The 27,775-nt window shown below is 42.0% G+C and overlaps 1 protein-coding gene across 1 annotated transcript; it reads right to left on the reverse strand.

The window, feature by feature from the left end:
* Positions 1–3,186: 3,186 nt before the first annotated feature.
* RAB20 (RAB20, member RAS oncogene family) lies at positions 3,187–27,460 on the reverse strand. Its single transcript, XM_048080799.2, has 2 exons — positions 27,173–27,460; positions 3,187–4,282 (listed from the first exon to the last, which is right to left on the reverse strand). The coding sequence occupies exons 1-2, from the start codon at positions 27,342–27,344 to the stop codon at positions 3,762–3,764; spliced, it is 693 nt and encodes a 230-aa protein (XP_047936756.1). The 5' UTR covers positions 27,345–27,460; the 3' UTR covers positions 3,187–3,761.
* Between the last annotated feature and the right edge of the window lie 315 nt (positions 27,461–27,775).

The raw sequence follows: 27,775 nt of genomic DNA on the forward strand, positions 1-27,775 counted from the left end.
TGTATGGGTTTGGCTGCACCTTATCTGGCTGCCAGAGACTGAAACCTTGCCTTGGCCTCTCTCTGACACCACCTTCAAGACACACACTTACCGTGTGTTTGGTCTGAATGCAGTTGGTTTCATGGTGTTGTGCTTTCCACCGCGACACGGACAATGGCATAACCAAGCCGAAGCGCACAGGCAGCCGCCTGGCAAGGCCCGTAAAACCACCCTCACTGGCCCGCCATCCGGCCCTACCCCGCAGGTCACAGCCTGGCCTGGCTGGCACGGGCAGGCCAATAGCTCTCATTCAGGTGGTGTTACAAAAAAATAGCAACTATTTCACTGTTTATACACTCCACATAATCTGGCCGAACATAACAAGGAAGAGCAGAAAAAATAAATATTTGTAAAATAAGCTTCCCTCCCTGTCAGGGCAAGCAGAGCTTCATACACCACTGCTAACACTCATGCAGAGGCCTCCCCATGCAGCCATGAAAGGCCTGAGTCCAGGCCTCATATTGAAATTATTAGTGGGGAAAGCAACGTTGGAAGGGCAGGGGAAATCCCCACACTGGGCAGGACACAGAAAAGCTGACATTAAATAGGGACACAGCCAAGACGTGTCCCAGAAGGCATGGCAATGTACTGCCTCAGCCCTCAGAGGATTTGAATTTTTGACACCAAGCAAGTAGTGTTTGAGCTCTCCAGCCTGTTCCTCAGGCAGCAGGGACAGGCCACCTCAGCAGAAATGGCCTCGCAGTTGATGCCTGCCCTCCCTGTTGCTTCCACCATCAGCCACCACAGGCAATGGCATTCACTGCAGCCTCTGTGCCAGTGGCATCCCCGGGCTCATTACAACTACGACCCCCTTCACACCGTGTAAGCACAGCGGCTCTCCCAAATCATTTCACTTTTCTGAAACAGTCACTTATTCCTACAACCACTTATGCGTGCACGTGTTAGCTTGTGAGGTTATTAAGACAATAAAAATTAGGACACATGCACATCAGCATTAGTTCCTGCGCTGCTGCTTCAATACTCCTCTCCCTCATTAAGCCAAGCAAAATTTTTCTAGTAAAATTATGTAGGATGGGTGTATAAAATGCCTTTTGCAGCAATGGGATATCAGGATGCTCCTCCAGAAGCAGCAAGGAAATGAATGAATTTATGCAGGACACGTAGGAAGCACAAGAGCAGGCCATATTGTATTAAACATTCTATGTTGATAAAATAAGGAAGTACCACTGAACAGGAAAATAATTTGTGCAACTTCAGCATCAAGGGTTGAACCATGCTCTCTGATCACACTCGCAGACATGAAGACAACATAGGCACTGCTGCAGCAGAGCATCAACACTGTGCTGTTAAATGGAGCTCAACTGCAGCAGAGCTTAAGTTACTACTAAAAAAAATTCCTATATCAAACCCCAGAAAACCTTCAAATTTTGCCTGAAGGCACAATCTGACTTCAGGAAGTAGTGAAGAAATGGGACTAGCGTGTACATTGAATAATCCAGATTCCCTTTAACTTCTTATTAATAATCCCCATGCATTACTGAGTCTCCTGGGTTCTGCTGTGCAACCCCCTTGTCCACCACAGGTTGAGATTGACCACCCATCGTAGCCCAGGCATTTCTCAAGGAACAATAGCCAGCAACACCAAAAAGCCATTAACATCATGCCAGACAGTTGTAGCCTTTTGGGCAAAGGTACTGCATACAGCACTGCTTCCTGTTTCAAACCTTTCATTAAAAATTCTTAGGTTGTAGCTTTTGGAAAAATTGTTGGAATTCCTTAAGATCTCCTCTGAATAAAATGCTGGAGCAATTGAATTTTCAGTATCTATACCTTATGAAGTGTTAGATGTTTAATTTACAAACATTTTTTTTCCTGTTCTGGGTGTAAAGCATCTTGCAACAAGTGACTAAAGGCTCCAGCACAGCCTTTGCATGCTGGAAGTTCAATTGTCACCAAATGCAGCAAAGCCAGTGGCAGACTTCTCACAGACATGCTGGTAGATTGCTTTTGATCACAAACAAGATCAAGCAAGCCTTTTTGTCTCTTCCCAATCCAGAAAGAAGTCTTGGTATTGGTCTCGAATTTTTGTTAAAAACTAATAAGTTTTTAATTGAATACAGCTGATGTTTTAAACACCAGAGCCTGCACAATTAAGTCTCTGACAGATTGGCAGGTGTTAAAGTGGAAACCTTTAACAAGACCAAGAGATAACCCTTAAACGTGACTGAGACTTTTCTCACATGCCATTCTTCCCCACTGTGTACTCTGCATAAACTTGAAAGCAGCAGATAAAGCTTATTTGACCTTCAACTTGCTGCAAAGAAGCTACACTGCTCAAGAGAACATACTTGGGAAAAATATTTAAGATATACTTAAGTAAGAAACAAAATTATTACTATTTAGAAATGGTCTTCCTATGTACTATACAACCATGATTTGGGTGGGACAGAAAAAGGCAATGACAAAGCATATAAACAACTAACCTCTTAGTTTTAGGAAATGAAGCCAGAAGCATCCATAGGAAGATGAAGGAGACCCTACACAAGAACTTGCAGAACTGGAAACACATAACCTGTGTTTTTTTCCCCCAGCAGTAGTAACATTTTGTTTTGTTTTTACTAACCATCTTCTCTCTGGTTACCATGTCTCAGTGTGAGATATTGCACCACTGCATGAGTTCTTTGTAGCTGGGAGGGCTGGGAAGCTCTAGAAGCAGTATGAAGTAATAAGCCCTCCTCTACTGCAGTCAGACGAGACACCATGCACCTCTTTAGTGTTCCTTTGTGCACCTTTCTACTGTACAACAGGCAGTTTCTCTTCCCTTCCTCCTGTTATAAATCAGAAAACACCAGTTCTCACTTCCCTCCAGGTAGAATAACACAGCTGATAAAAATCAAAAATGCGGCTTTGCCTGGGCATAGCCAAGGAGGAGTTGGAAGGGATAAAGAACCCAGATTTTCAACACTGTGGTATCAGTCACCATAAAGAGGTATCATGCTTGTTTCTTTCCTTCCTTCTCAAAAAAAAACCACTTTGCTTATCCACATAAAAAAACAACACGAGACAAATGAAGGAAAAGACTTCCTCCTGCAACTTCCATTTAAAGCAGCAAGATCTGTGATGCTGCCTGTTAATACATGAATGCCAGCATTAGAATTCACATTAATAAAGTCTCCATACGAAGAGTACATATCCACAGTGATTTTAATAGTACAGCTTCTGAATCTTACAGTGTCATAACTGACATAAGAAGACTGTAATCACTTTATTAGCTACAAATATAAATTATATCTGGATTTTCTTTTTCTCTTTAAGAATAAAAAAAGTACCGTGTGTTCAATCTTCCAAAGTTAGAATCACAAGGGTAAAGATGATAATCATTTGAAAGCTGCATAGAGTATACAAATAGATCATTTATATGCAACATGAAATGGTGAGTCATTAAAAATAAGACTCCTTCAAAACTGCTCAAATGATTGTCCTTACCAAACATACTAACACAATTTGTCTTCTGAGCCCTTGGAAACTGGCAAGTCCTCCTCCATAATTTCACTCATATTCTCATACACAAGAGTTTCCCAGAAACATTTAATATTCAGGAGACTTGGCAGTGGGTGGGGCTTTTTTTTTCCTTCTCCCACATAAACCATTACAGTCTATTTATTCTTTCACTTTTCTTTTCTGGTGAACTGTAAGAACTTCTTAGTCTTCAGTCTGCTAGAGTGAACAGTCCCTCCCATTTCTTACATCACGTAAATGTTTCAGGCACAACAACCAGATTTTGTCCTTTTTGCTGGCTTGTAGTCAGTAATGTCTACAGTTTGGGGTGGCCCCTCAGCTTTCTGCCTTACAATTATTGGCACTACCATCTCAAACACAGTTTCGAACAAGTAGTCCACCTTATATCCTGTTTTTGCACTGGTCTCAAAGCACATTTTCTCAGCGGCTGGAACATCCTTCTCATCTAGCATTTTGTATTTCAATATCTTCTTATAGAGCGCAATCGCATCCTCTGCACGGACTTGTTTTCGCACCTTTGCGCCACAGCTGGCAACAGACTTTTCAGGTCTATTTTCATCCGGTGGCAAAGCACAGTCATCAGTGAGGTCAACTTTATTTCCAACAATAGCAAAAATGCAGTCAGCACTTGCACTGTCCGTCAGCGCCAAGAATCTGTCTTCTAGCTCCATCAGGCTTTGGAGGCTGTTCACATCGTATGTGAGGATCACGGCAGCTGCTCCTCTGCAGTACATAGACCCAAGGCCATGAAACTGCTCCCGTCCTGGCAAAGGTTTAAACACAAGAGAAGTTAGTGTAGCGGAAGCTAGGTCATTAACCAAGTGAAAGAGTCTAAGAAATTTTAAGCCAATTTCACAAGATGGGATGGAGCGCTGAAGGTAAAATGTGCTACTTTTAGCATTTTCAGTTTTTTTCCTCCTTCTTCTCCTTAAGAGTGCAACCGTGCCACGGAACAGCTCAGCTCACTGCACACTCTGATTCACAGCAGATAATCTGTAAAGATGAGTGACCGTGCAAGTGTGACAAAGCATTCAGAGTTGCAGAAAGAAAAAAAAAATTACATATTGGCTTATGTCACATGATTGACTACCCTGATTGCATCCACAGATGTCTCGTTCCACATGTTCAACCATTTATAAACACAAAGTAAGTTCTATTGTGTCAAGTTCTGCTAGAATTTATTACTCAGTACAAACCGAGTACGTACATACTTTCCAAAGTACACCCAGTACAGAAATCTGGATCAAAGACCATTTCTTCCTAGGTTTTGAAGGTTTTCACAAGCAAGTTAGTTCTATGCTACATGTCCACTGTTCTCAGGTACATTAGCTTTACAGGAAGAGACTCTTTGTCATTTAATACTTCTGTATATGGTCTATATTATTATGCATCTGTCACGTCATAAGTACTTATGCTTTTTAGGGCATTAAACAGATACAAATGAACCCTAACTTCACTTTAACTGTAATTTACCTTTCAATTTAGTTGTCCTGATTCACTCAATAACCACAAGTTAATAGCAAAACATTTCTTCCTCCTCATCATTCAGCAAATACCTCACATCACTTCCAGCTAAGCCTCAATGGTCTCCTTCTGACTTGTTTCTTGGTAGACAAAACTGATTCTACCTTAAACTCTGGGAAGGAAACACTGCTCTTCAGTGGCTGCAAAGGGACTAAGGGAAATGAGACTGAAGACAGACAGAGTTTTCTTTTCTGACAGGGAAATGCAACTTGCCCAAACATCTACAACACAGGGAATTTTGCTCTAGCACCTTCACTTTTCTTCCCCAAACTTGATTGAGAAAAAGATTAAATGCACGAGACTTTGAATAGCCATCGGAGCCAGCCTTTAGTCACTACAGAACAGAACTGTGAATGAACAAAGGAAATAAAAAAGAGCCAAGAATGCAACTCCAACTACACTCTTTTGAACATTTAACATAATTTATCAACTCTTTTCATACACTCTCTTCGCACAGGGCCTTCATTTATAGAAAATCTGGAAATGATCTGGTTACATTTGTGTGTTGTTTTTTTCAGGAAGCTACTGACCACCAAGAGTTACAGTATCACGAAATCATTGCAAATGACTGTAGAACAGGAAAGGCAGAAATCCATGCCAAAAGATACAGGTCAGTGTGTATTAGGAAAACATATCTGCCACATGAACATGCACATGATGAAGGTAACTTAGAGCCTACCTCCCATCAGGAACTAAATTTAAAATAGACCTTTGAGTTACTGTAGGCAGTCCTTCGAGAAACCTCAGGACACTACTCCATGGTGGTCAGAAGAGAGACAAGGTATCAGTATATCAGTATCAAAGGTATCAATGCATCGGTAAAACAATACTGGAAAAAAGAACTAAAATATGAAATCCATACGAATCTTTCAACACTGACTAAAATTCTGGTAACTGCCAAAGAAATTAATCTAAAAACATGCAGAGTAAAATATAAAGAGGTATAAAGGAAGATGGTGTGGATGCCCAGAAATGTGAAAAATTTTGTATGAGTAAAAATACTCATAATAAATAATAATCAAATAGTCAAAACAAAAATAATGGTGAATGACTGAAAAAGGGTATAAATGGATGTCTGTAAATTCTCTGGTTAGTCTCTGGGTTACTTCCTCTTAATAGAGAAAATGAGGATACCTCATCAAAAAAGCATGCAAGTAGTTTAAATGCTTACCTACAGTGAATAATTGGAAATTGCTGTTATATCACATTTTAGAGGTCAAAAATTCAATGAACTGCTTTTGAGAAAGCATTACGCAAACTTTATGGAGAACTTCATCTGTGCAGTTTTGTGTAACTTTTGTTTTCCTCCAGCAAGATGCTCTTTAACCAGTGATATGGAAAGCAGAAATAAGGGGGAATAAAGAAAAGAAGAGAGATTCCTTTGCTTGGTTATGCTAGGTAAGGGCAAGGGGGATTGGGGTGTAGGGGAAGGAGGAGGTGAGTACTTTCACACTTTTTCCTCAAATCTCACGTTCATATTTGTTCTTTCAGTTGCACTGCAAGTGAGTTGTTAGAAATCTCCATTTTTTTGTAGAAGTTTGTGCCATGACCTACTTTGTTTTCATCAGAATCCCGATTATACTGCGGTCTGGAAGCCACGATGGAACATATATTCTCCTCGTTCTCCCACTTGAGATGCTGAAGCCATAAAATCCAGCCCCCAAAACCATTTGGTACAGAACCAAGTGCTAGAACAATACGCTTGCTTGTTTTATGGAATTTGTATGCTAATCTAATCTTGCACAGCATAATATAAACCATGACACAATTACATTCTAACTACAAACTGACTATTTCTACAACTAACATATTGTTGAAAAGAGTAAAAAGCAGAAAGAATTTTCCTTGCATAAGGGATTAATTATATTGGAGGAATTATGGACAGTCTTTTGCTCACCCACACATCTTAATCTACATAAACATGCAGAAAAATGCATAATTTACTTTTCTGCACAGTCTCCTTGTGCAGACCACTGGTAGCACTCAGGGGCTGGAATATGCAGACCCCCCCCCCCCCAAAACCATGCAATGAATTTAAATTAGAATCTCAACTATCCTCAAGGTCTCAGTCAACATAATAAAGGTCAAATAATACCAGACATTACTGTGAAAAAACTTACTACAGAGATAGCCATCCTTTTCCTAGGACCAGTTACTTCTTTGTCTGGAAGGACCTGGTCCCGCTCCAACAACATGCCTTTTTACACAGTCAGCTAAATTAAACTGCAAACCCCGAATCCAAGGATTAAACAATTTCACCCTTGCAAAAAAGAAAGGCAACAGGGAAGAGTGACAGAACTGTATCAAATAATTTGCAATCAAAGGAATTGCAAGAACAACAACATCAACCACAAAAGAATAATATTAGGGAAATTTTTAAAGCCAAGCGACCGTAACTAATTTCAGTTTTTCTTTTTATCTTTATGTTTTGCCTTATTTATAGCAGTTCAAAATCCCTATGGCCATATCATCTGCAGCACCATTATTATTTCAGAGGCTCTTCCAGCAAGCACATGAAATCTTGTTGGAGTCTTCACCCACTCAGGAGCAGCACAGCCAAGAAGCATTTTCAGAATTCTGTGGTGGTTCCCATAAGCAAAGAATTTGGAGCCAAATGGACCTCAGTACCCTAAAGCTTGTAAGAAATCCACAGGGAAAAGAAGAGAAAAGCAGATCTTGCAAGAGGCCAGTCTGATAAATGAGCAAGGCTAGATTTACTCAGCTCTGGTGAGGCCGCCCCTCGAGCGCTGTGTTCAGTTTTGGGCCCCTCGCTACAAGAAGGACATCGAGGCCCTGGAGCGTGTCCAGAGCAGGGCTGCAAAGCTGGTGAAGGGCCTGGAGCACAAGTCCTGTGAGGAGCGGCTGAGGGAGCTGGGGTTGTTTGGTCTGGAGAAGCGGAGGACCAGGGGAGACCTTATTGCTCTCTACAGCTACCTGAAAGGAAGGTGTGGGGAGCTGGGGGTCGGCCTCTTCTCACAGGTAACCAGTGATAGGACTAGAGGGAATGGCCTCAAGTTGCACCAGGGGAGGTTCAGGGTGGAAATGAGGAGACATTTCTTCTCAGAAAGAGCAGTCAGGCACTGGGACGGGTTGCGCAGGGAAGTGGCGGGGTCGCCATCCCTGGGGGTGTTCAAGGAAAGGTTGGATGTGGTGCTTAGGGACATGGTTTAGTGGGCAACACTGGTGGTAGGGGGATGGTTGGACCAGGTGATCTTGGAGGTCTTTTCCAACTTTAATGATTCTGTGATTCCAAAGCCTGCTAAGACAAGAACTGAAGGCCTGGCTCTGACCTAGCCAGCCTCTTACAGCACCCTGACCTGCAGCTGGGTGGCTGCAGCCCACCTGAAGGCTTGTTCCAGACAGGACCACAGCCTGACCAAGCTTCCCCTTCCCTTCCCAGCCATGGGATCAGCTGCCCCCAGCTGCTTCCTGGAGCTCTGTCCCTAGCCACCAACCCTGGAGGATGAGACCCCAAGTAGCTTATGAAGTTGCTGTTGATGTTTAGGAGAGCAAAAATTTCCTCCAGCCAGATTTAAATCTGTTCCTTACCAAACACCTCTGCAAAGGATTTCACCGCAGCTTCTAAACATGACTTCCCACACACACTTCCAAGAAATCTTCCACTGGAAGAACGAGTTTTAAATCTCTTAATGCTGAGCACACAGAAGAATGCAAAACAGACTGTTACCTTAAGTCCTGAAGGAACATAACACCTTGAACACTGAAGAGCTAAAAAGGTCTTCCCGAAAATACTGAAAAAAGTGATGTTATTCTGATACCTAAGTCTGAAAACAGTCCCAAATTCTGAGTTTTTAAAGTAAACACGTAGTGTGGAAAACTACACAAAGGTGAGTGGTAGAAGTACATTAGTACTGTATTTAAAATAAACGCAAGTGCAAAATTGTCCAGAAAGTTTTTGAGACAGCCCATAAAACCAGATCTCTTCCCAGGCTTTTCGCTGTAATTTAAGCAGGAGGAATGAGCACAGACACGAGGCACCACCAAGATTTTCCCCTCTGAATTCTAGTTCTCTTTTAAAAGAGAGTCTGAATCCAAGCACATGCAAAGTTAGACAGGAATTGTGCCCTAAGAAGATAGCCAAAACAGGAAAGAAAACAACAAAGTATGACACCCATGAGACAGCACAGACAACAGTACTAGAAAGAAACGCGGATTCAGCTGCAGCGAGACAGAGGTTCACAGGGTGACCCTGATGCTCTTGATTTGCTTCAGTAGGACCATCCATGTCATCACAAGACCATACACAGAAGCTCCTTCTTAATAAACAGCATTTCCTTCTGTTTGCAGACAGACCAGTAACGTTATGACCCTTTAATTGACATTAGGGGAAATAATTTGGCTGGAAACTGAGATTTCTGTTTGCACACGTATACCAAAACACAGGCTGACTATCAAAAAGCAAGCAATAAAGGTCCTTGAAGGCTTCAGGAAAATTCCCCTGCCCACACGTGACTTGGGCTGTAAAGTTTTGACTTCTTCACTTCCTGTTCAATATTGATATTTATTCATTCTAGGCAGCTTTAACGCATTTCCCTTGAAGCCAGGAATTCTATTAAGAAGAACTGGACTATGCCTGTGGTTACCTGGGGATAAAAATAAAGCTCTCCATCACAAAGGATTAGCATGGAGGACATAAGTAGGAATTAGTGGAAACAAATGAGCCTGAGAACAGTGAAGAGCTCAATTTTTTACATACCCAGAAGCTGCTTGAATACATGATTTCCCGATCCACTTGAAATGCCAACATTTGGTTTTGCTCCAAGACAAAATTCCCCATAGCATAAAAGTTTGTGGGAGGGGAAAAAAAATAAAAAACACCAAACCATTTAATGTTGAGTAACTAGAAAATTCACTTTCGCTCCGTCTTTACCTGGTATTATACATTTACAATGCTATATAAGAGAATATACTTGGGTGCATGGAAGTTTCAGAGTGCAACTGACCTCTAGCTCTACTAAAAATCAAGACAACATTTATTTTGTTTATGGTCATTACTCAGAAAGTAATCAACATTCAAGGTGTGAACTGTGCCCTACTTCATGAGAACCTACTTAAGTTATTAAGATGTAGTGTACGGATGCCTTGGCCAAAGCAGAACATAATATAAACATAGGAAAGTCCTGATCTTATACCCAAAGGGCTTCACTTTCATCTTGTAAAGTAGAAAGAGCTAGACGTGGAAAAAGAAAATAACAGCTGCATTGGTTGAATGAACAAAGAAAAATTCTTCAGTACATCTCTCTTAAGAAAAATTGCCAGAACCAAACAGTCAGGAAAGCAACCTCAATGTAGTAGTATAGGGCTGGGACAAGCCTACTGCATTTCCAGATGTAACTTACTCTCAGTTGCTAAGTCAAGTATCCGTCTCATATTAAAAGAAGATTTTAAGTGGCAAAAGAGTCAGTCTTCTCACCTAAATCTCTATATTTTTGCCCTAAGAACAAACATGCCAAATTCTGAAGGAGTCTGAAATTCCAAACGCCCTGCAAATGTCCCCACTCTACAAACACGAAGCATCTGAGGCTTGTAAAGCTCTCTGCAACACAGCCCTTCAGTGTGAGCAAGAAAGGCACACAAGCAAGAGCCATCACTCACTCCTCGCTTAGGCAAGACAAGAAATCGCCATCAACCTGAGCACTGTCCTTCAGGCAGCTTTAATTATCTTACTACAAATATCACACCCCCGTTAACAAATGTTTCACTCGGACACAAAAAGTCAAGACTAGAAGGACTACAACTTATCCACTGCGTCATCTTTAGCTATGAATTACTTAAAACCCCTCAAGCCTGATAGCATTTAGGAATTTATACTGCCTTATAAATAAAGGAAATACACTGAATGGGCTCCAGTACTGCCCTGAAGGCTGGCGTCCAGGCAGGAAGTATATGCAGGATGTTTGTTTCAAGCAGTACAAGTATCTTCACATGAAAATAGAGAACAATACTCAAATGGAGGCAAGTCCCAAATTCAAAAAAACAAAATATGTTTGAACTATTCATCACAGACAGAAAAGCCTCACTAACTATAAACAGTGAAGCAGAAGATGTTTTCAAATACATTTAATTTAGTGACATCTAAATAAAAAGCAGCCCTCGAGAACTCAGTGCACTACTATACAGAAGGAAAAGGTTATTTTCCTGATCTGGATGTGGCATTACATTATCCCACTTTAAGCCAGTCTCCATTGAATTCACATACAGAGTTCTTACACAATCTACTGGCAGATTACAGAATAGAATTCTTTGAAATATTAAAATATTCCATTTATTGATCTAGTTTTGCCTGAACAGCCTGATAATTTACTCAAGAGAATCCAACCAGTTATAGAGTTGGAGGTAGAGAATAGTTTTCATAAAACAGGAATACCTTGACACTATAATCACAGATTTATGAGCTATGATACCACATGATGGCTTTTATCTTGAGAGATTAAGCTGCACCCATCTATGTAAATAAAAATATCAAAGAGATACTTTTGAGAAGCCCGCTGAACTACCATCAGTGATCCAAAAAACATATCCAAACATACACATAAACTCTGTTTTTAGGAAGCCTATTTTTTTAAGAATCAAAAAGAGGAAAAATTCAGTGATGAACAATTGAAGGACTACTTAATTCTTAAATGCAATTAAAGAAGCATACATCTTTTATCTTTGGCGGGTAACTTTGCAAATTTATGCCGAAATATTTAACAGATATTAATATAGTCTCCATGGAATAAGAGGGGAAAACACGGTAGTATTTGGAAAAAAAAAAATGATTTCCATCCACTAATTCCCATTCCCACTAATCCAATATTGATTACAGTTACCAAACGTTACTCTACTAGCAAATTTACTGGGGATTCCATCTCCTATGTAATATACAAAGAAAAAATAAAATAAAAATTGTCCTTTATTTCCATTCCTTTAAGTAACAAAACCAGCATCCTCGCAGACACCTAAAGTAGCTATTTGGTCCACACCAGGAACTACCAGTTTGCATTAAGAAAAGCAAGCCACGTACTTCCCCCGCTTTAGGTAAGGGCGCTAAAAACACAAATCACATTTTTTCTACTCTCTACTATGGAAACAGATATAGAAAGCAGGCCAAATATTAGAACAACTTTTTAAACAGCATTATAAAAATATAGAAAAAAAACACCCTGCAACCTTTAGGAAGTTCCACTCTTTTTGCTTGTTCCAGTACAAACCCAGCATATGAATTCATTTTTTTTCCAGTTGTAATCACCACCAGTATGGCTGGGAAAGGCACCAATTCAGAGTCTTTACACACAAGAAGAATCACTGGAAGACAGCGATACTGGAAAGCATCTGAAAAATGGGGCTTTTACTTTCTGAAAATGGAAATTTCATTACACTATATACCCAGGAATATTAATACGTTTAATGAAAAATGATTTTATCCTGACTTCTTTTGCCTACTTCTTTCTCCTCCCCTTTAAATATAACTAAACTAAAAATAACAGATATACCATAAATAAATTTTGCAGGGCGTGTTTCAGAAGGGATTGTCAAATACGAAATAGGGAAAAGATTTTGTCCTAAAATTCTAGCCACATCACCTACCTTCTAAAATAGGAGCTTTTCCTTAAGAGGATGAATAATTTTGCTAACGCTCCTTATATTTCTTTAGAGATTCAAGTTTATTCCTGGTTTACAGCCTTTCCAAAAGGAAAGTCACCTTAACAGCAAGCTGAAATGAACAGCTGCAATTGTCCTTATTTTCCTTCCGCTGTTATGATTTTCATTAGGAAAAAACGCTCATCATTGTATTTTGGCTTTGTTTCCTTTTTTCTTTTTTTGCTCTATGCTCCCAGAGTGATTACAGCACAGCCCTGACCGACCAGGGGAATAAACACCTTCATGCCTCCATCCTTTCCGAGATGAGCATCCACTATCAAGCTTGAACTACGCCCATTGGTCAAGCAGTTTCAACTGATTGCCTAATAGCTATTAAAACATCAATCCCATTTGCATTTCAAAAGTGATATTTCGGCACAATTCACATAGAAGATTTTTTCCAAAGAAGTACACTTAAATGGGCCTTTTATTGGTAGGACAAATAGCACACTGAGAATTTACGCAAGAATCATGCCAGCATAGCGTACTATGAGTCACATGCCAACCACCCTAAGACTTGGTTAATGATCTACAAGATGATCTGAGTTTTATCTGAAGATGATGGCTTGTTGCGATATGCTTTTCTCCAACAACAAAAAGTAATGGGAACTTCTGCTACAGGCTTAGTTTTATTTTGTACCCTCTGAGAAGGTTATCTTTCTAGGCACACACTAGTAAAAACTCCAAAATAAACGTCTTGTTACAACATTTTTCCAAGGTGCTAAAGAAATGACTCAAAAGACATAGGCTTAACTCCCAACACACACCTAAAGAGTCCACAACTGAAAATGAGTTAAAGTTTGCTTTGGGGTTGGTTTGGTATTTTTTGGTGGGTTTATTTATTTTTTTGGTTGGTTGGTTGGTTAGCTTCTCATTCTAAAGGCAGCTAAACTAAAACCAGGTAACTAGCAACTTAAATTGGTCGATCCACCATTACCTCCTTCAGAATATACCAAGCCACAGAAGTATCCAAAAAAATTGTTACTGCAGATGAAATCCTCTCTCTCACTCCTCAATAAAGTAAACATCGCTCAGTCATCTTTTGAAATCCCGTATTATTCAGTCAGAATAATAAGTTTCAGCCAGAAACTTTTTTAATCCAGCACTGAAAACTTTCATTCCATAACCAGCAATGAAGACTTCCATTTACCAGTTCCCAAAGACAGACCCATTTACAGGTTGGAGGAGATCAAGACAATGAAGGAGAGAGGAGAGGGAAAAAAAAAAAAAGAAAAAAAATAAAAAGAGATTCACAGAGTAAAGCCAGAGATCAGCGACTGTAATCCTAATTTGAGTCTCATCTCCTGCATAACAACGATGACAATTTCACTCAGCCCTCATCTTGTGACTGAAGAATCTGTATTTCATAAAATAACCAAAGAAAGAGGAGTTAATATTCCACAGATTAATATGCTGTATTTCAGCTTTCAGACTGAATTTTGATAAGACAAAGTGCCCTTCACAAAGTGCCCTCTTCCAAAAAAAAATAAAATAAAGTAAAGCACATGAATAAATAAATAAAACAACAACAACAAAAAAACTACTCTTCACTAAAACTTACTCCTGTATGACTTAACCATTGCCTCTAAGCCATGCTACCATGCTTGTAGCTCTCTTCTCCAACCTTTCTGCCTTACTATACAACCAATACTGTAGCACAGAGTCACTGCCACTCCCTGGTTACTTAAATTCTTCACTACTTTCATGTCTACACTTCATATATTCTTCAGAACAGCTCTTGGGCTGTGGGACACCACAAAATATCAAGAGCTCGGTTTGTCATCTGCTACCAGCTCAAGGGACCTTGCAACAAAACACGTATTGTTGCGCAAACAAAATCCAGCTTGGCCATTAGTCTACATTCATTTGTAACCTCACGTATTTGTTTAGTCTGCGTGTTTTTAACTGCAATAGTCTTTTTGTAGATGGACTTGTCAACTGACTGTCTTTGGACTAAATGCATGTTCATGGTATCTGACCAGGAATGCCTTCACCAGACAAAGGAGCTGCATAACTCCTATATAAGGGACAATAAATACTATCAGAGAAGATCCCCATTATCTACAAGACTTAGCCCATTAACTATTTTCAACTTCTCTGGGACAAAAGATGACCTGGAATCTATTCTGTTGTTTAAGTACAAGTGGGCTTTTTTCTTGCTGACAAGAGTAAATCAAAACTTACCCTGCTATTACTAAAACTAAGCCCAAACTTCTGAACTCACAAGAATTTTAATTTCAAAATCAAAGTCCCATTGACAGGCCAGTTTTATTCTACCAGTATGCTTTCTATCCAAAGTTTCAAATTTAAACCATGTATTATTGTAACACAAAACGTTTTGGAAGAATGCTCCTAACCACAGTATCTAGCATGCTTTTTGCCAACAAAAACTTTGGGTATCCCAGTAAGCGAACATATATATAAATAGGTACCCCAATAAATAAATATATATTGCAGCTAAAGATCCCATTGACACCTCTACCACCCCAAGTAACTTTTTCGTTTAGCTAAATGAGACTTGCTTTTTTCTTTTTCAAACCACCTATTTTATTTAGCTCTCTTGATCCACGCTTATTTTTTAGGAGAAGAAAATAACCCCAGAAGCTTCAAGCAGTTCACATATTTTCATCTGTCTTGAAGTACAGTGCCTTGTAAATGAAATGTAAAAATGACCTTAGCCCTGCCAATCCAGCAAGCACATCTCAAGAGTATCTGCAATACAAACCTGACAAAATGACACCGGTATTTATCTATTTCCCTACATAACTATGATGTTTTAGAAGAAGACATTTTATCTGCTGAAGTCTGGCAAAATAAATGAGGTGATGCCAGACTTGTGTGACATTATCATTCTAAGAGGAAACACCGTGTCAGAACTCCAGTATCAACACCACCCCTACTGAATATGTGGCAGAGCACTAGAGAATTAAAATCACCAAGCTTCTGTACAGGTGTGAGCAGGAGTGCAAGGTTGAATTGAGAAATTTGAATTTGAGAAAGTAAAATGTAAGAATCGATGTAAAATTCTTCTGAAGTTTTATGTTTAAAAGGCAATTTAAAACTGCTACTTAAAAGAAGAACTGGTCATTCGGCAGATGACAAGCTTAAGGAGAGATATGATTAGAAGCAAACTATGAGGAGGAAAAAAATAACCTCTGGATTTACTTTGGAAGAGTTCTGCAGGAAGCAATAACACCAACTCCTTAACTGCAGCAGCAGGGCTTAAAGCCAGCTATTGCTCAGTGAAGGTAACAAAGAGACCACTTACAGAAGTGAAGTGGGCTTTGAAACCACCATGGCCACGTCAGACTCTCAGCTCTGGGTTGTGCAAGAAGCCTTTTCGCCATAACACCCTCTGGAACCACAGTTCATCACCTCACAGAAGTCACTCCCACAGAAAAGCAATTAATTTTCCACAGGACAAAGTCTAAAAGCAGCTTGTTTTCCTTTCCAGTACCTGAAATCTGATCCTTTTTCCTTAAATTTGCAATTTCTTTCCACAGAGGAACGGGCGCTGCAGACGATCCCGCCTCTGCGTGCAATTGCTAAGCAGAGCTTGTTACCAGGTCCTTACCTCCAGAAAGGAGAACTTCAAAGCCTGCAATCCCGCCCAAAGTCCGCTCTTCAAAGAGAGAAGCTGGTCCTTAGCTCACACAGGAATGCAGGGCCAGGTTTCTTTTAGTACAGTTCAGCCAGCATTGCAGGGCCCTGGAGGTCACTCAAGGCGAGCTGGATATTTTATATTGCTCAATACGGAACCGGCGAGTTAACTTGGCTTCCAGTTCACCCAAGCAAACATTGATACAGGTGTGGTATTAAAAAATAAAAATTAAAAAAAAAAATCAGAGATGGGTGGGGTTGAGATTGCTCTCCTAAAAGTACATCAGTAAACCCTCTGAAACTCTGACACTATTAGTCATTCCTGCTCTCCGCAAAGACAGTTAGCAATCAGCATCTGCCTGTTCCCTCACAAATGAGAAATGCTTCCTGTTTTTCTTCATTTTTATTACTGTTTTAAGTTTACTTAGTTTTTTTCAGCTTCCTCATTAGATGCTTTGCTTTCACCCTAGTCATCTTTATACGGCCTTTTTTCTTTTAATAATCAAAATTTCCAATGAAGTTTTTCTGAAGACGAGTGACTACGTACACACCAAGGCACTACAATATTTTACATCACACCATTCTTTGAGTGAGGAAATACCATAAACTTAATAAACACATCTTAATTAAGGACAGCAACACTTTAACTATGTACTATTTTACCTCTCTAATGAAAACAGGTCCCCTGTGGATTAAGTTTAGGTATCCAACCACAAAGACACTGAAAAAAGTTCAGGCTTCAGACATTTTCAAGGATCTCCGGTGTGCTTCCAACACAGCACCAGAATACCAAAAGCAGCAGTTTTTTAGCCTTCAGTAATCAGCCTGGAGGACGTTTAGGGCAACCCGGTTACACTTTCCTACCCTTCCCCACAGCCAGAGATCATCCTGTTCTCCCACAACAACAACATGGCTTTGTTCAGTACAGACACTGGCACTCTAGGGCATACAGAAAGGGCCAGATGTGCCCTGAATATATTGGCCATGGTTCCTTTTGGAGATAAAATTAATTGCTAAGTCATACCTAGGCTGCACTTCAAGTATTACTTCCATAAGTCTTTTATCTTACCAGTAGCTTTCCAAATTGACTGGGACTAGGTGACAGGAAGAAGAGGGCTAAAGTATTTCCAAGTGACCTAACTTTTAAAAGCTAGTGTAAAACAGCAGCTGAATGCTGGCAGTCACCACTGGGGGAAAAAAAAAAAAAAAAGTCTACAAAATGAGACATTCAGATTCTGAAAAAAATATAGAAACCAGGTTTCACAAAGACATTTGAGAGCTGGCAGTTCTTGTGGTCAGAAGTGACCTTTTGTGTCACATGTTTTAAAACTGAGAAATGCTTCCTGCACACATAATGAATAACAGAGTTGTCTGAACTACATTAGGAAGTTACCTTCTCAGACCAACAGCAAGCACCCAAAGATGGTCTGCCCCAGCAGGTACTTGATAAGTGCTTCGTATTTAAGGTTGATCTATCTTATGGCGATATGAAGCCATGCTGTAGTAGATAACTATAAGTAACTCCTGGTTTCTAACACTTCAATTGACTAGCCTTCACTAGCAATTTGAAAAACAGTAAAACCTTGCTAAATGGGCAGAAGCAGAATGAAAGATACGGATCTTGCAAAGTGAATAACGATCTACTATTTCATTTGTTGAAGACCAACTTGCATCAGCAACAAGGGACATAAACCTAGGCCCACTCAACAGACTATTTTTAAATGATTTGTTTCAATATCAGTTCAGGCAGATTTTCAACTAGGAACACAGGCAATTCATTCGGGCCTAACGTATCCACAAGAAAATCACAACTGCTTCTGCTCATTACCAGCTGCCACCAGCTTTGACTCAGCTAAAGTCTCCCTCACTGGATGCCCTTGGATAGCCGCTGTCTGTCAGAAGCAGGAGGAAGTTCTGGTGACCCGGCAGGCTGTCCTCAGCAAGTACCACGAACAGGAGATTATGCCAGACATACAGCTGCCTCTGGGATTTAACAGGAGAGGTTTATTGAATTTGGGTAATCGTATCACGGAACACGGCGCTTGGGTTTTCAGAAGATCTGCTGACTAAGATGAAGACGTGGCTTTCAGTTTCCAGCACTTCTTCTCCCTTCCAGTTCCACTTCTTGCTTCTCTGCCTGCACTCTTAAGAGCATATTTAATATTCACTGTGTAGAGGCATTAATTCAAGGATTAAAGAAACAAAAACCGCAAAACAGGCATGGTAAAAAAAACTGATCTTGTCTTATTAATGCTCCCCAGCCTGGCACAAAGGGAGTACCACTAAGACCTGTAAACAGCTCAGTTCTGAACTTGTACAGAGCATACGCCACGCGGAGCAATCTGCTTGCACTGTGCGGTGTCCATCCATTGAACCTTCATGCCATGAGGGGAAGCCACTTACTGAAAGGGAACTGACTGCAGATTTGCATGTGCTACATCTTTTTTTTTTTTCCCCCTCTACTGTTAAGAAAGAGAGGGGGCAGCTGCTCTAGGTCACAAAGCGCTCTGCCGCAAGAAAGAGGAGAAGGCAGCGACTAGTCCACCGCCACTGGGCTTCCAAGGTTTAACAGAAAACAAGAGCTGAGGAGAAAAACGTGGGAAGTGCATACAATGCTAAAAGGGGATAGGAGATAAGGGAAACAATAGGAACATGATACATACAGCTATCTGTTGTGGGAGGGAAAGCTCACATCCTAAGGAGAGTCCAAGACAGCGTTTGTTCCTCCTCATAAAAATAAGCAGCAGGCACACAGGCAGGGACCAGGGAGGGGTGAGTAGTTTGAGGTGTTTTCGGTTTCATGAAACTAAAGATTTATTTTTAAATAAGCAGTCTATAACAGCTTTTCAGGAAAAAATAAATAAATAAAAATCAGTCTCATTATACCAGCTATTTTCCAAAATGTGTCCCACTTGCAGTGACCCAAGAGATGTGATGATCCCTTTTACAAAGCTTGGAGGATGATGACTAAATTACATAGGACTCTTTGTTTGTTTGTTTTGTGTAGTTTTTTTAAACCATAAATCACTACAGATAGTGTAATTTCCCAATTTTCTGAATAAACCAAAATCTCTGCTGTTTCTGACAGCAAATGGCAGCAGGAGAATAGAAACAAATAAATAATAAACAAAAAAAAATCTAAATAACCCAGAGCCTTATTTCTTTCCAAATACGAGAGCTAATAAGAGAGTAGCACCAGGTTTGTACATCCAGATGACAGACCTCACTATGAAGAACAGAAAGTGAACTTTGAGAAGTTTCATGGCATAAAGCACTGAACCGCACTCATCCGCAGCCCCGGCAGTGTCGTAACCTGCGCAGCCAGACGGGGAAGTCGGCCAGCCCAAACCCCTCGGGACACGGGAGCAAGAGCTCGACTGAAGGTCACTTCAGCCAGGGCACACCACCACACGTGTATGTTTTTATACCATCGCAGTTTAGTGCATTGGGAACATGAGTGTAAGCAGGTATCTCAAAGCTGGCTGTCTCCATTTAAAGAAGTTATTACGCAGCCAATGTTCAAAATTTAGACATTCCTTTTCTTTTAAAGGCTATTCCAATGTACTCACCTTCTACTTAACATTCTTCATAAAGCGTATTACACTCATTTACCTTGCCCCACCTCACAAACTGTTTCTTTGAGATGTCTGGTTTATATATTCTTACAGGAGCAACATTTACTTGAAAGCCCAGCTAAGCCACCCTTCACTTTACGGAATATGATATAATTAAGAGAAGAATAAAAACTCAAATACTTAAGTCATGTTGAATATTCAACCATACACATTTAAGGTTAAGTAGTCATCAGCTACAAATGGTAGAACAAATACACCCTGCTATTTCAGCAGTACTGAAAACCATTATTTTTAAGCATAGTATACAAGAGCAGTTGGATGGCTGGAAAACACCTTTTCTCTTTATTCAGTAAGAATGTCCTACGTACAAGAACAGTGGTTAGGAATATTAAATATATAATGAATTAAAGGAGAAATGCCATTGGATCAACTGGGGAGAGGACATGCTGTGGGAACAGGGAGAGGTATCTACATCAGACACTTAATGGTTACTGAACACTATTATTCCGATCTTCAATTCATTAACCTGGAGACCACAAAAAAAGGATATTCTTTGTAACTGAGGATGTGACGAGTTATTTTCATGACAGAAAAAGGCAAAAAAAAAAAATGAAAGAACTGAAGAGGGGGGGCTCAATAATAACAAACAGAAATAACCTGAAAGCAGGGAAGCTTTAATTCACAGCGAGGCAATTTCTGACTTTAACCTGTTTGAATATTGGAAGTTCTGAATGTCTCCTCCTGGAGTCTTGTACATGAAGTGTCCACCATGTTACAAACTAGACTAAGATGTATTTTTGCTCTAATGAGCCAATGTTCAAATTCAGACAAGAAAAAATAAAAAGCCAAAACTCATTTCCTCTGACCACCTCTGCTCTCAGCAGTAGCACTCACGTAAGCTAAGTTTTAATCACTTCATTTCCTAGGCCTGCACATCTTCGGGCACTGCATATGAAGCTATAGTTAATATAACAGAAGCAGAGCAGGAAAAGTAATATATCGCAACTTTGACACCTTTTGATCAAATCCCAGAATGTCCTACCCAACGTTCACCCAGAAGAAAGCTAATCAGCCAGACTCGGGAGAGAAAATGATTCTTTTTATTTCCATAATTTCTAACATCCCCAAACGTACCCGCCGCAGTCTCAGTGTCTTTCTTTGCGGAGACCCAAACAAAGGTTACTTGTTTAGATATTTTGCAATGCTACAACGTGACTCGGACAAGGAATTACCAAGTTCACCTTCAGTTCACCCAGAGAAACACTGCCACAGAAAAAAAAAAAAAAACACTCGGAAGCTCACATGGCAATTGGCTTCAATGCATGATTGTGCCAAATAATCGTTGTGCACCAAACAACTAGGCTACGATACATGATCGCAGTGTGAAGTACTGATACTCAAATTAGCCTAAGCATCAGGAGCACACCACTGTTTACCCAGCTAGACAGAGGATGATGCAAGGAAAAAAGAGTGTCACGTCCCGGTCCATCCCTATGTCCTCCCCTCCAGCCCCAAATAGTTGAAAGAGTGTTCATAGACAGCTCAGGTATGCATCTGACAGATATTACGCTCAAAATGAAGAGCACAACAAGGCATTAATGACTTGCTTTCTTGCACAGAATACCTATTTAAGCCTTTACACACACCCTACTAGCAGAATAATTTACTGAAGCAAATAATTCAGTCCACGGCCATCCTTCTGAAATTTTCTACAGTTTTTCCCACCTTGCTTCTGATCCACCAGGAAGATAAATATCCATACATTTGCACTTTTTGTCAGCAACTCTGAAGCAAATTTGCCACTTCATTTCCACTGTCTGACTAGCCATTTCTCTCTTTTATGCCTCCCTCTCACATACATTTTGTCAGTATTGTCATTAAGCAGGCAGTCATCACTTAAACTAACTTGTCAGCTGCCAAGTCAATTTTGACAGAGGTATCTGGAAAATACACCTCTTCCTTCAGTAAGCAGGGAAGACAGGATGCAATGCCAAAGGCACAAGCTCCTCATTACAAAGATTATCAGCGCCGCTTCAACCTAGGATCTGGGGCTTTAAAACATGGCTTGAAGATAGACGTATTCAGTCAATTCAAGGACTGGTACAAACTCATTCGTAACAGCCACAGCCAAGAAGCAGAATTTTACAGCATGACAAGAACACGCATCATGCACCAAAGACTAGACAAATACATTCTTGTTTTCCCTTCCACTAGATGGGCTTGAAAACAGTTATATTAATCCCCCTCCACTCTTTTACAGTACGACTCTAAAACTCAGGCCCCACTCCATGTTGAAAGTAGAAAGCAAAGAACAACTTTTGTCACATAAGTCGAGGTGCTCCTGAGGACTCCAAAGCCACAAACCTTAGCTACGGCTTGATGAACGTTAGCAATGTAGTGGCGTGACACATTGTCAGCTTTAGCCAGGCACAAATCCCAGGTTACCGATACAATTTGGAGAGAGTCGTATTGAACCATCAGGCAGTTTCCCACTTGGGCTGGACCAGTGGAGTCACTTTGCATGCTATTATTAAATAGCGCACACACAGCATGGATTTAACCTGGGAGTATGAACGGAGAAATTACCAGAGAGGTCCATACGTGACACTCATCTTGGCCTGTACCAAATACAGCAAACAAGTGGCCTACCCTCCCCAACAGGTTGCCTCCTCAAGAGTCAGTACTAAAAAAATACTCACTAGAAACAAAATCCTCCCTCAATAAAGTGAGTTAGCCATAGCTGTATAAAGAAAATGTGTAGATTTTGTCCCCCATGTGTTGTTCACGTTTTTGTTTCCTTCCCCACAGTTCCTTGTGACAAGCCATTTCCAATTTTTTTTACTGCCTTTGTGTAAAAAAGCACTTTCTGTCAGCAGCAGTGAATTTGTCACCTTTGACTTTACTTTTGCATCACTATATTCTCAAGTTGTGGGACACAAAAAACAGAAGTTCCTTTGGGACTTTCTCTGTACAATTCATTGTTTCCTCATACTTTTAATCACCTCCCAAGTTATTCTGCTCTTCTCAGAAAAGATTCGTTTCAGAAAAATCCCTTAGTGCAACGTTTCACAACAACAAAACTATGCTTCTGCGGGCGTTTGAAAGCTAAACCTTTATTCCTGCTTCTGAACCTGCTTCACAGAGCTTAGATACAGAGCTCGGTGACAGTGCACTCTCTTCACTGGTTTCCCCAAATACACAAGAGATTTTTCTCAGCAGCTAACCACCCCGTCTCTTTGAATCTCCATTCTGACAGCTTCCTTTTCAAGATGTGGGGACTATAACCACGCACAGGGAAGCCACGCTCTATGCATGAAGGCGCTGGTCCTCAGCTATCATATGCAGAGGCCAACATCATATTCTGCAGGATAATTTTCCCAGAGGCAAAAAGCAAAAATTCAGACAGCTCAGGGTCCAGTTACCACCAAGAGCATGACTCACAGGCAACAAACTTAAGATATGTTATCCTCCGTGATTTTTGTCTCCTACCTTGTTAAGTTTCAGCCTCCTGAGCGCAGCCAGGCACACAGACTCACTGAATGAGCCTTGCTGCCCAAGACTCTTGTTGAGGTGACATCCTCTAAACCCCTCCAACAACCTCCTCAGACATACCTCAAACACTGATCAAGATCCCACCTCAGCTGCTACTCTGCCACTCTTTCACCAGGCTTAGAAAGGCTTTCCCACCTGCCTCAGGGTCCTCTTGGGCTTTGAATGACCCAAGTAACCATCTCATCTGCAGTTTCTCTTCTCCCACTGTAGACCTCCGCTTCCAAAAGCAAAGTCAAGAGGCTCAAAGACGAAGTGAGTGAAGGACCTAACACCATTGTAGACTGCTACCGTTATGCTCTACTTCTTTGAGAGCTGAATACTCACAGAAGATAGTCAAATCAGTTCTCCCATTCAGATAGCTAGCTAAAGAGGAGAGGAAGGAAAAGAAAGGAAGCTCACTTTCCCAGTTAACCTTTATGTTCATTATCATGCTGCATGACTCTCCGCATGGTAAATTCAAAAGCCGGCTTCTTTCTTAAAGGGCAGTCACAGCATCATCAAGTGAATTTTATTAAATACTTGTGATTAACTTACTGGCCTGCTGCTTTGATACCAAGCCAGCAACACAATGGATCCTGATCACTAATAGTTAAGAAACCTTGCTTCTGGGGGCATCACCAGACAAACGTCTGATTCAAAAGACCGAAAACTAACATACAAACAAGTTTTTCCCTGTTGAAATATTAAGGCATCAGAAAACACGCCTGAAATCCCAAAACACTTCCACAGAATTGTTAAGCGAGAACACCACGCGCCTTTAAAGGTAGAGCAGAACCGAGACCCGGAGCTTCAACATGCATTTGTGCTGCCAGAGAGAAGAGAAAACCTACTAGCATGGTGTTGCACACCACCAACACCCAGTAGGGAGCTTTGGTTTACTCCAAAGCTGCTGTCAGCGCTGCCTAGAAGACAGACACACGCACACTTTGACACCCTTGAGCCTCCAACCTCCGATTCTTTTCAAGGAGAACGTTCCTCTGGCTGATGCTACTGCTTACGTTCCTTGGGTCTGAAAAGTACTGCTCCAGACACACTGCTAGGAAGGTCTCAAGGCATACGCTCAGATGTTTAGAGACTAAGGCCCTCTAGCAGACTAGTCCTCCAAAAAAACACTAGAAGTTGACGGTTTTCCTCTTCTTTTGTATACTTTAAGCACATAGGGTTTTGTTTGTTTAATTCCTTTGAATTAACTGACTCAAACAGAAAACACGTAAATATAGTTTGTATCTAGAGAATCTGAGTTAATAAACAATTCTCTGCTCTGCCACACTGGGTCAGACATGAGGGCCATCTAGCCAAGCCTCTGACAATGGAGAAAACAGTCAAAAGTAGGTGGCTAAGAAAAGAAAGAGGATAAAAAACAAGGCAAGCACACAGTGCTTCTCCCAAGTATTCTTCCTTGTGTAGCTTATTTGCCTCCTTGAGTTGAACGCAATTTCCAAACAACTTCTTTCATAATCATCAGATTGGAAAACTGGAAACGTCAAGTTCTTCGCTGTGAGCATTTACATTAAAAAAAAAAAAAATCAAGTCTGACAACTTCTTTACACCCATTTTACGAGACTTGTGGATAAGAATATCAAAGACTTAGATTAGACTAAGCGGCTGATCTTTCCAGGATAAGGATGGGTGGGAATGCACAGCCAAGAGAGGAGTCCTACCTAGAATAGCTGATTTGCTCTTCAGACTTCCCTTAGCAGAAGACGTGAGGTGTGCACTTCTGTGATTTACTGAGTGATAACACAACAACATACACTCCAAGCACACCGGCACACAGATTCGCTTATATCTGAAAAACGGTAAGATATTTCTAGAGCAAGAAGTAATGAAAGATCAACAGAGAGATGAGTAAAAATGGTATGTTTTAAATAATTCAGAGGGTCAGCAATTGAACTGAGGTAGTACTGATATCCACACATACGTAACTTTTGATCCATCGCCACTACTGATGCTCATCAATCACTGAAGTCTAATCTTGTAAAAACAAAGCAAAAAAGTTTCAGTATATTATTAACGTCAACCTTATTACAGGCAGCTGCCTAACCCCTTTCAGAATAACAAACATCCAGACTGGACTGAACATAAAATACAGAGGACTTCTGTGGAGATAGCAGCGCCCAGAAAAATGTCGATAAGCCAAAACAAAAATAAACATACATTCACATACTAAATATAACATGAACTACAAAAATTTAAACAGAACTCACATTCCAGTTCGCCTTGTGCGACTGCGTGTTTTGCTGGAGTACTGAGCTTGTGCAGCATTTACAGCCGAGCCACCCCTCGTTTTCTAGCCCTAACCTTCCAAACTGCTCCCTTGCACTGGTGTGAAGGGCTGCTGGGGCACTGTGCTGCTAAGACATGCCTTGCGTTGGCCCTCGGTATTTAGCTGGGTAAAATGGGTGCAAATGACAAACTACACTTTTGTCCTGTCGTTGTGCTAAAGCATTTTTAATCTCTGGGATGATCTTTTCTTTTGGATTCTCCTATAGATCTGTGCATACACAGTTATACTGAACAATTTATCTGTATTTGATTACGCTGTAACTGCCTCGTAAGAATTCAGTAGTAAGCAATGCCAGGTTAATAAACAGACACAGAGCTGAATTTTAAGCTCCTCCTTGCTATAAAAATTCAAAGCTTACTTGGCACTCATCTGGTAGAGGTATGACAGTGACACCACAGAGAAATAATAGCCACATACCAAGGACTGCAGACATGTCGTGGCCAACAAAAGCACAAGGACCATAAAAACAAACAGAAAACAACGACAAAACCCACACAGGCTTTTTAATCTTACCACCATCAACAGAGTTGTAGCACCCACAAGGTCCACTACTTCTCCACCAGAAACGAAGCACGCACGCGCCCTGGGAGCTGCAGTTTCTCAGGAGACTAACGAGAACATCGACCACAGCCCACGGGTCCCAGCGCTGCCTAGCCCAGACCTGCCAGCTCGCACCGCTCTGCAGGAGCACCAAGTCAACAGGGAGACCCTACAGGAGCTGTGCCTGCCTCTGAAAGGCTAATTCCCAACAGGGGGGAAGAACGGGGAAGACACGGCTCCCGGCACGGCACATTTCACCAGCGTGGCCTCGGCAGCCGGGCTGCAGACGCCCTGCCAAGGCTCAGGAAACCGCAGGAGCTCCGGCCGTGGCGCTGCGTGGGCAGCAGCACCCGAAGCGGTCCTGCTGCGGGGCGCAGAGGGAACCCCAGCTGCGAGGAAGGAGACAAGCTCTGAGCCCCAAGGAAAGCGTCTATCGCCTGGGTGCTTTGCCTGGCTCACTGAGAAGAGTCTCTGGAGGTTTTCCAGCTTCTCAGCTCAGACCCGAATCCTCAGCTAACAACGAACAGAAAGCTGCAGCAAGAACAAGCAGCTGGAAACGGGGCTCTCGAACCTGAAAATAAAGCCTGGGAGGGATTATTTCATGGTATATAGTTAAAAATAAAACCAAAAGCAGAGTAGCATAAGAGAAGTCATCTTGGTGAAGCCAGCCTTTGGTGATATTTCTGCTGAAGCACAGCCCACCGCTAGCCACCCACAGGGGTCCGGTTTCTAGAAACAAGCCCGCAATAAAACACGTCCCTTCTGAAGCACAAGTCGGTTTTTTCGGAAGCTACCAAGAAGTTTTGCTGCCCAACTCGCCGGCGGTTCCTCTCCCCCGGCGGAGGAAAAGCCACGTCCCCGCAGCCCGGGACGCCCGGCCCCGCAGCAGGCTCGCCCCCCCCCCCCCCCCCGGCCCGGAGCCCCCCCCGACCTGCCGTGTCCCAGATGGAGATGTTGTAGGGCCCCCACTGCTTCAGGTAGAAGGCGCCGCCGACGGTGCTGACGGTGTCCTGGAAGCGCCGCTCCATGTAGCGGTGCAGCAGCGAGGTCTTGCCCACGTTCATGTCCCCCAGCAGCACCACCTTCCCGTCCGGCTTCTTCATCGCACACAGACACGGCCACGGCGCCGCCGGGGCGCCGCGGGACAGCGGCCGCCCGCCGCGGGCAGCACCGACACGGGGCTCCGCCGGCCCCAGGCCCCTGCTCTTCCTCCTCCTCCTCCTCCTCCTCCTGCCCCGGCCCGGCCCGGCCCGGCCCCGCTCCGCCCCCGCCGGCGCCAGGGGGAGGGACCCGGGCGGGAGCTGCGCGGCCCCGGGCCTGGGCCTGGAGCGGCCGCGGGCTCCCCGCCGCCGGGGAAAGTTTTCTGCGGGACGGAAACGGGGCAGAGCGGGGCCGGGAGAGGGGAGGCGGCTCCGGGGTGTCCCTGAGAGAAGTTACCCGGGGCTCGGCTGCCCCCACACACTGGGAAGGGGAGTAAAGGGGCACGCGTCCTCACAGCCGCCTGGCTCATGGCAGAACATCGAGATTTTGTTGA

Source organism: Anser cygnoides, chromosome 1, assembly GCF_040182565.1.
Source record: "Anser cygnoides isolate HZ-2024a breed goose chromosome 1, Taihu_goose_T2T_genome, whole genome shotgun sequence".
NCBI lineage: Eukaryota > Metazoa > Chordata > Aves > Anseriformes > Anatidae > Anser > Anser cygnoides.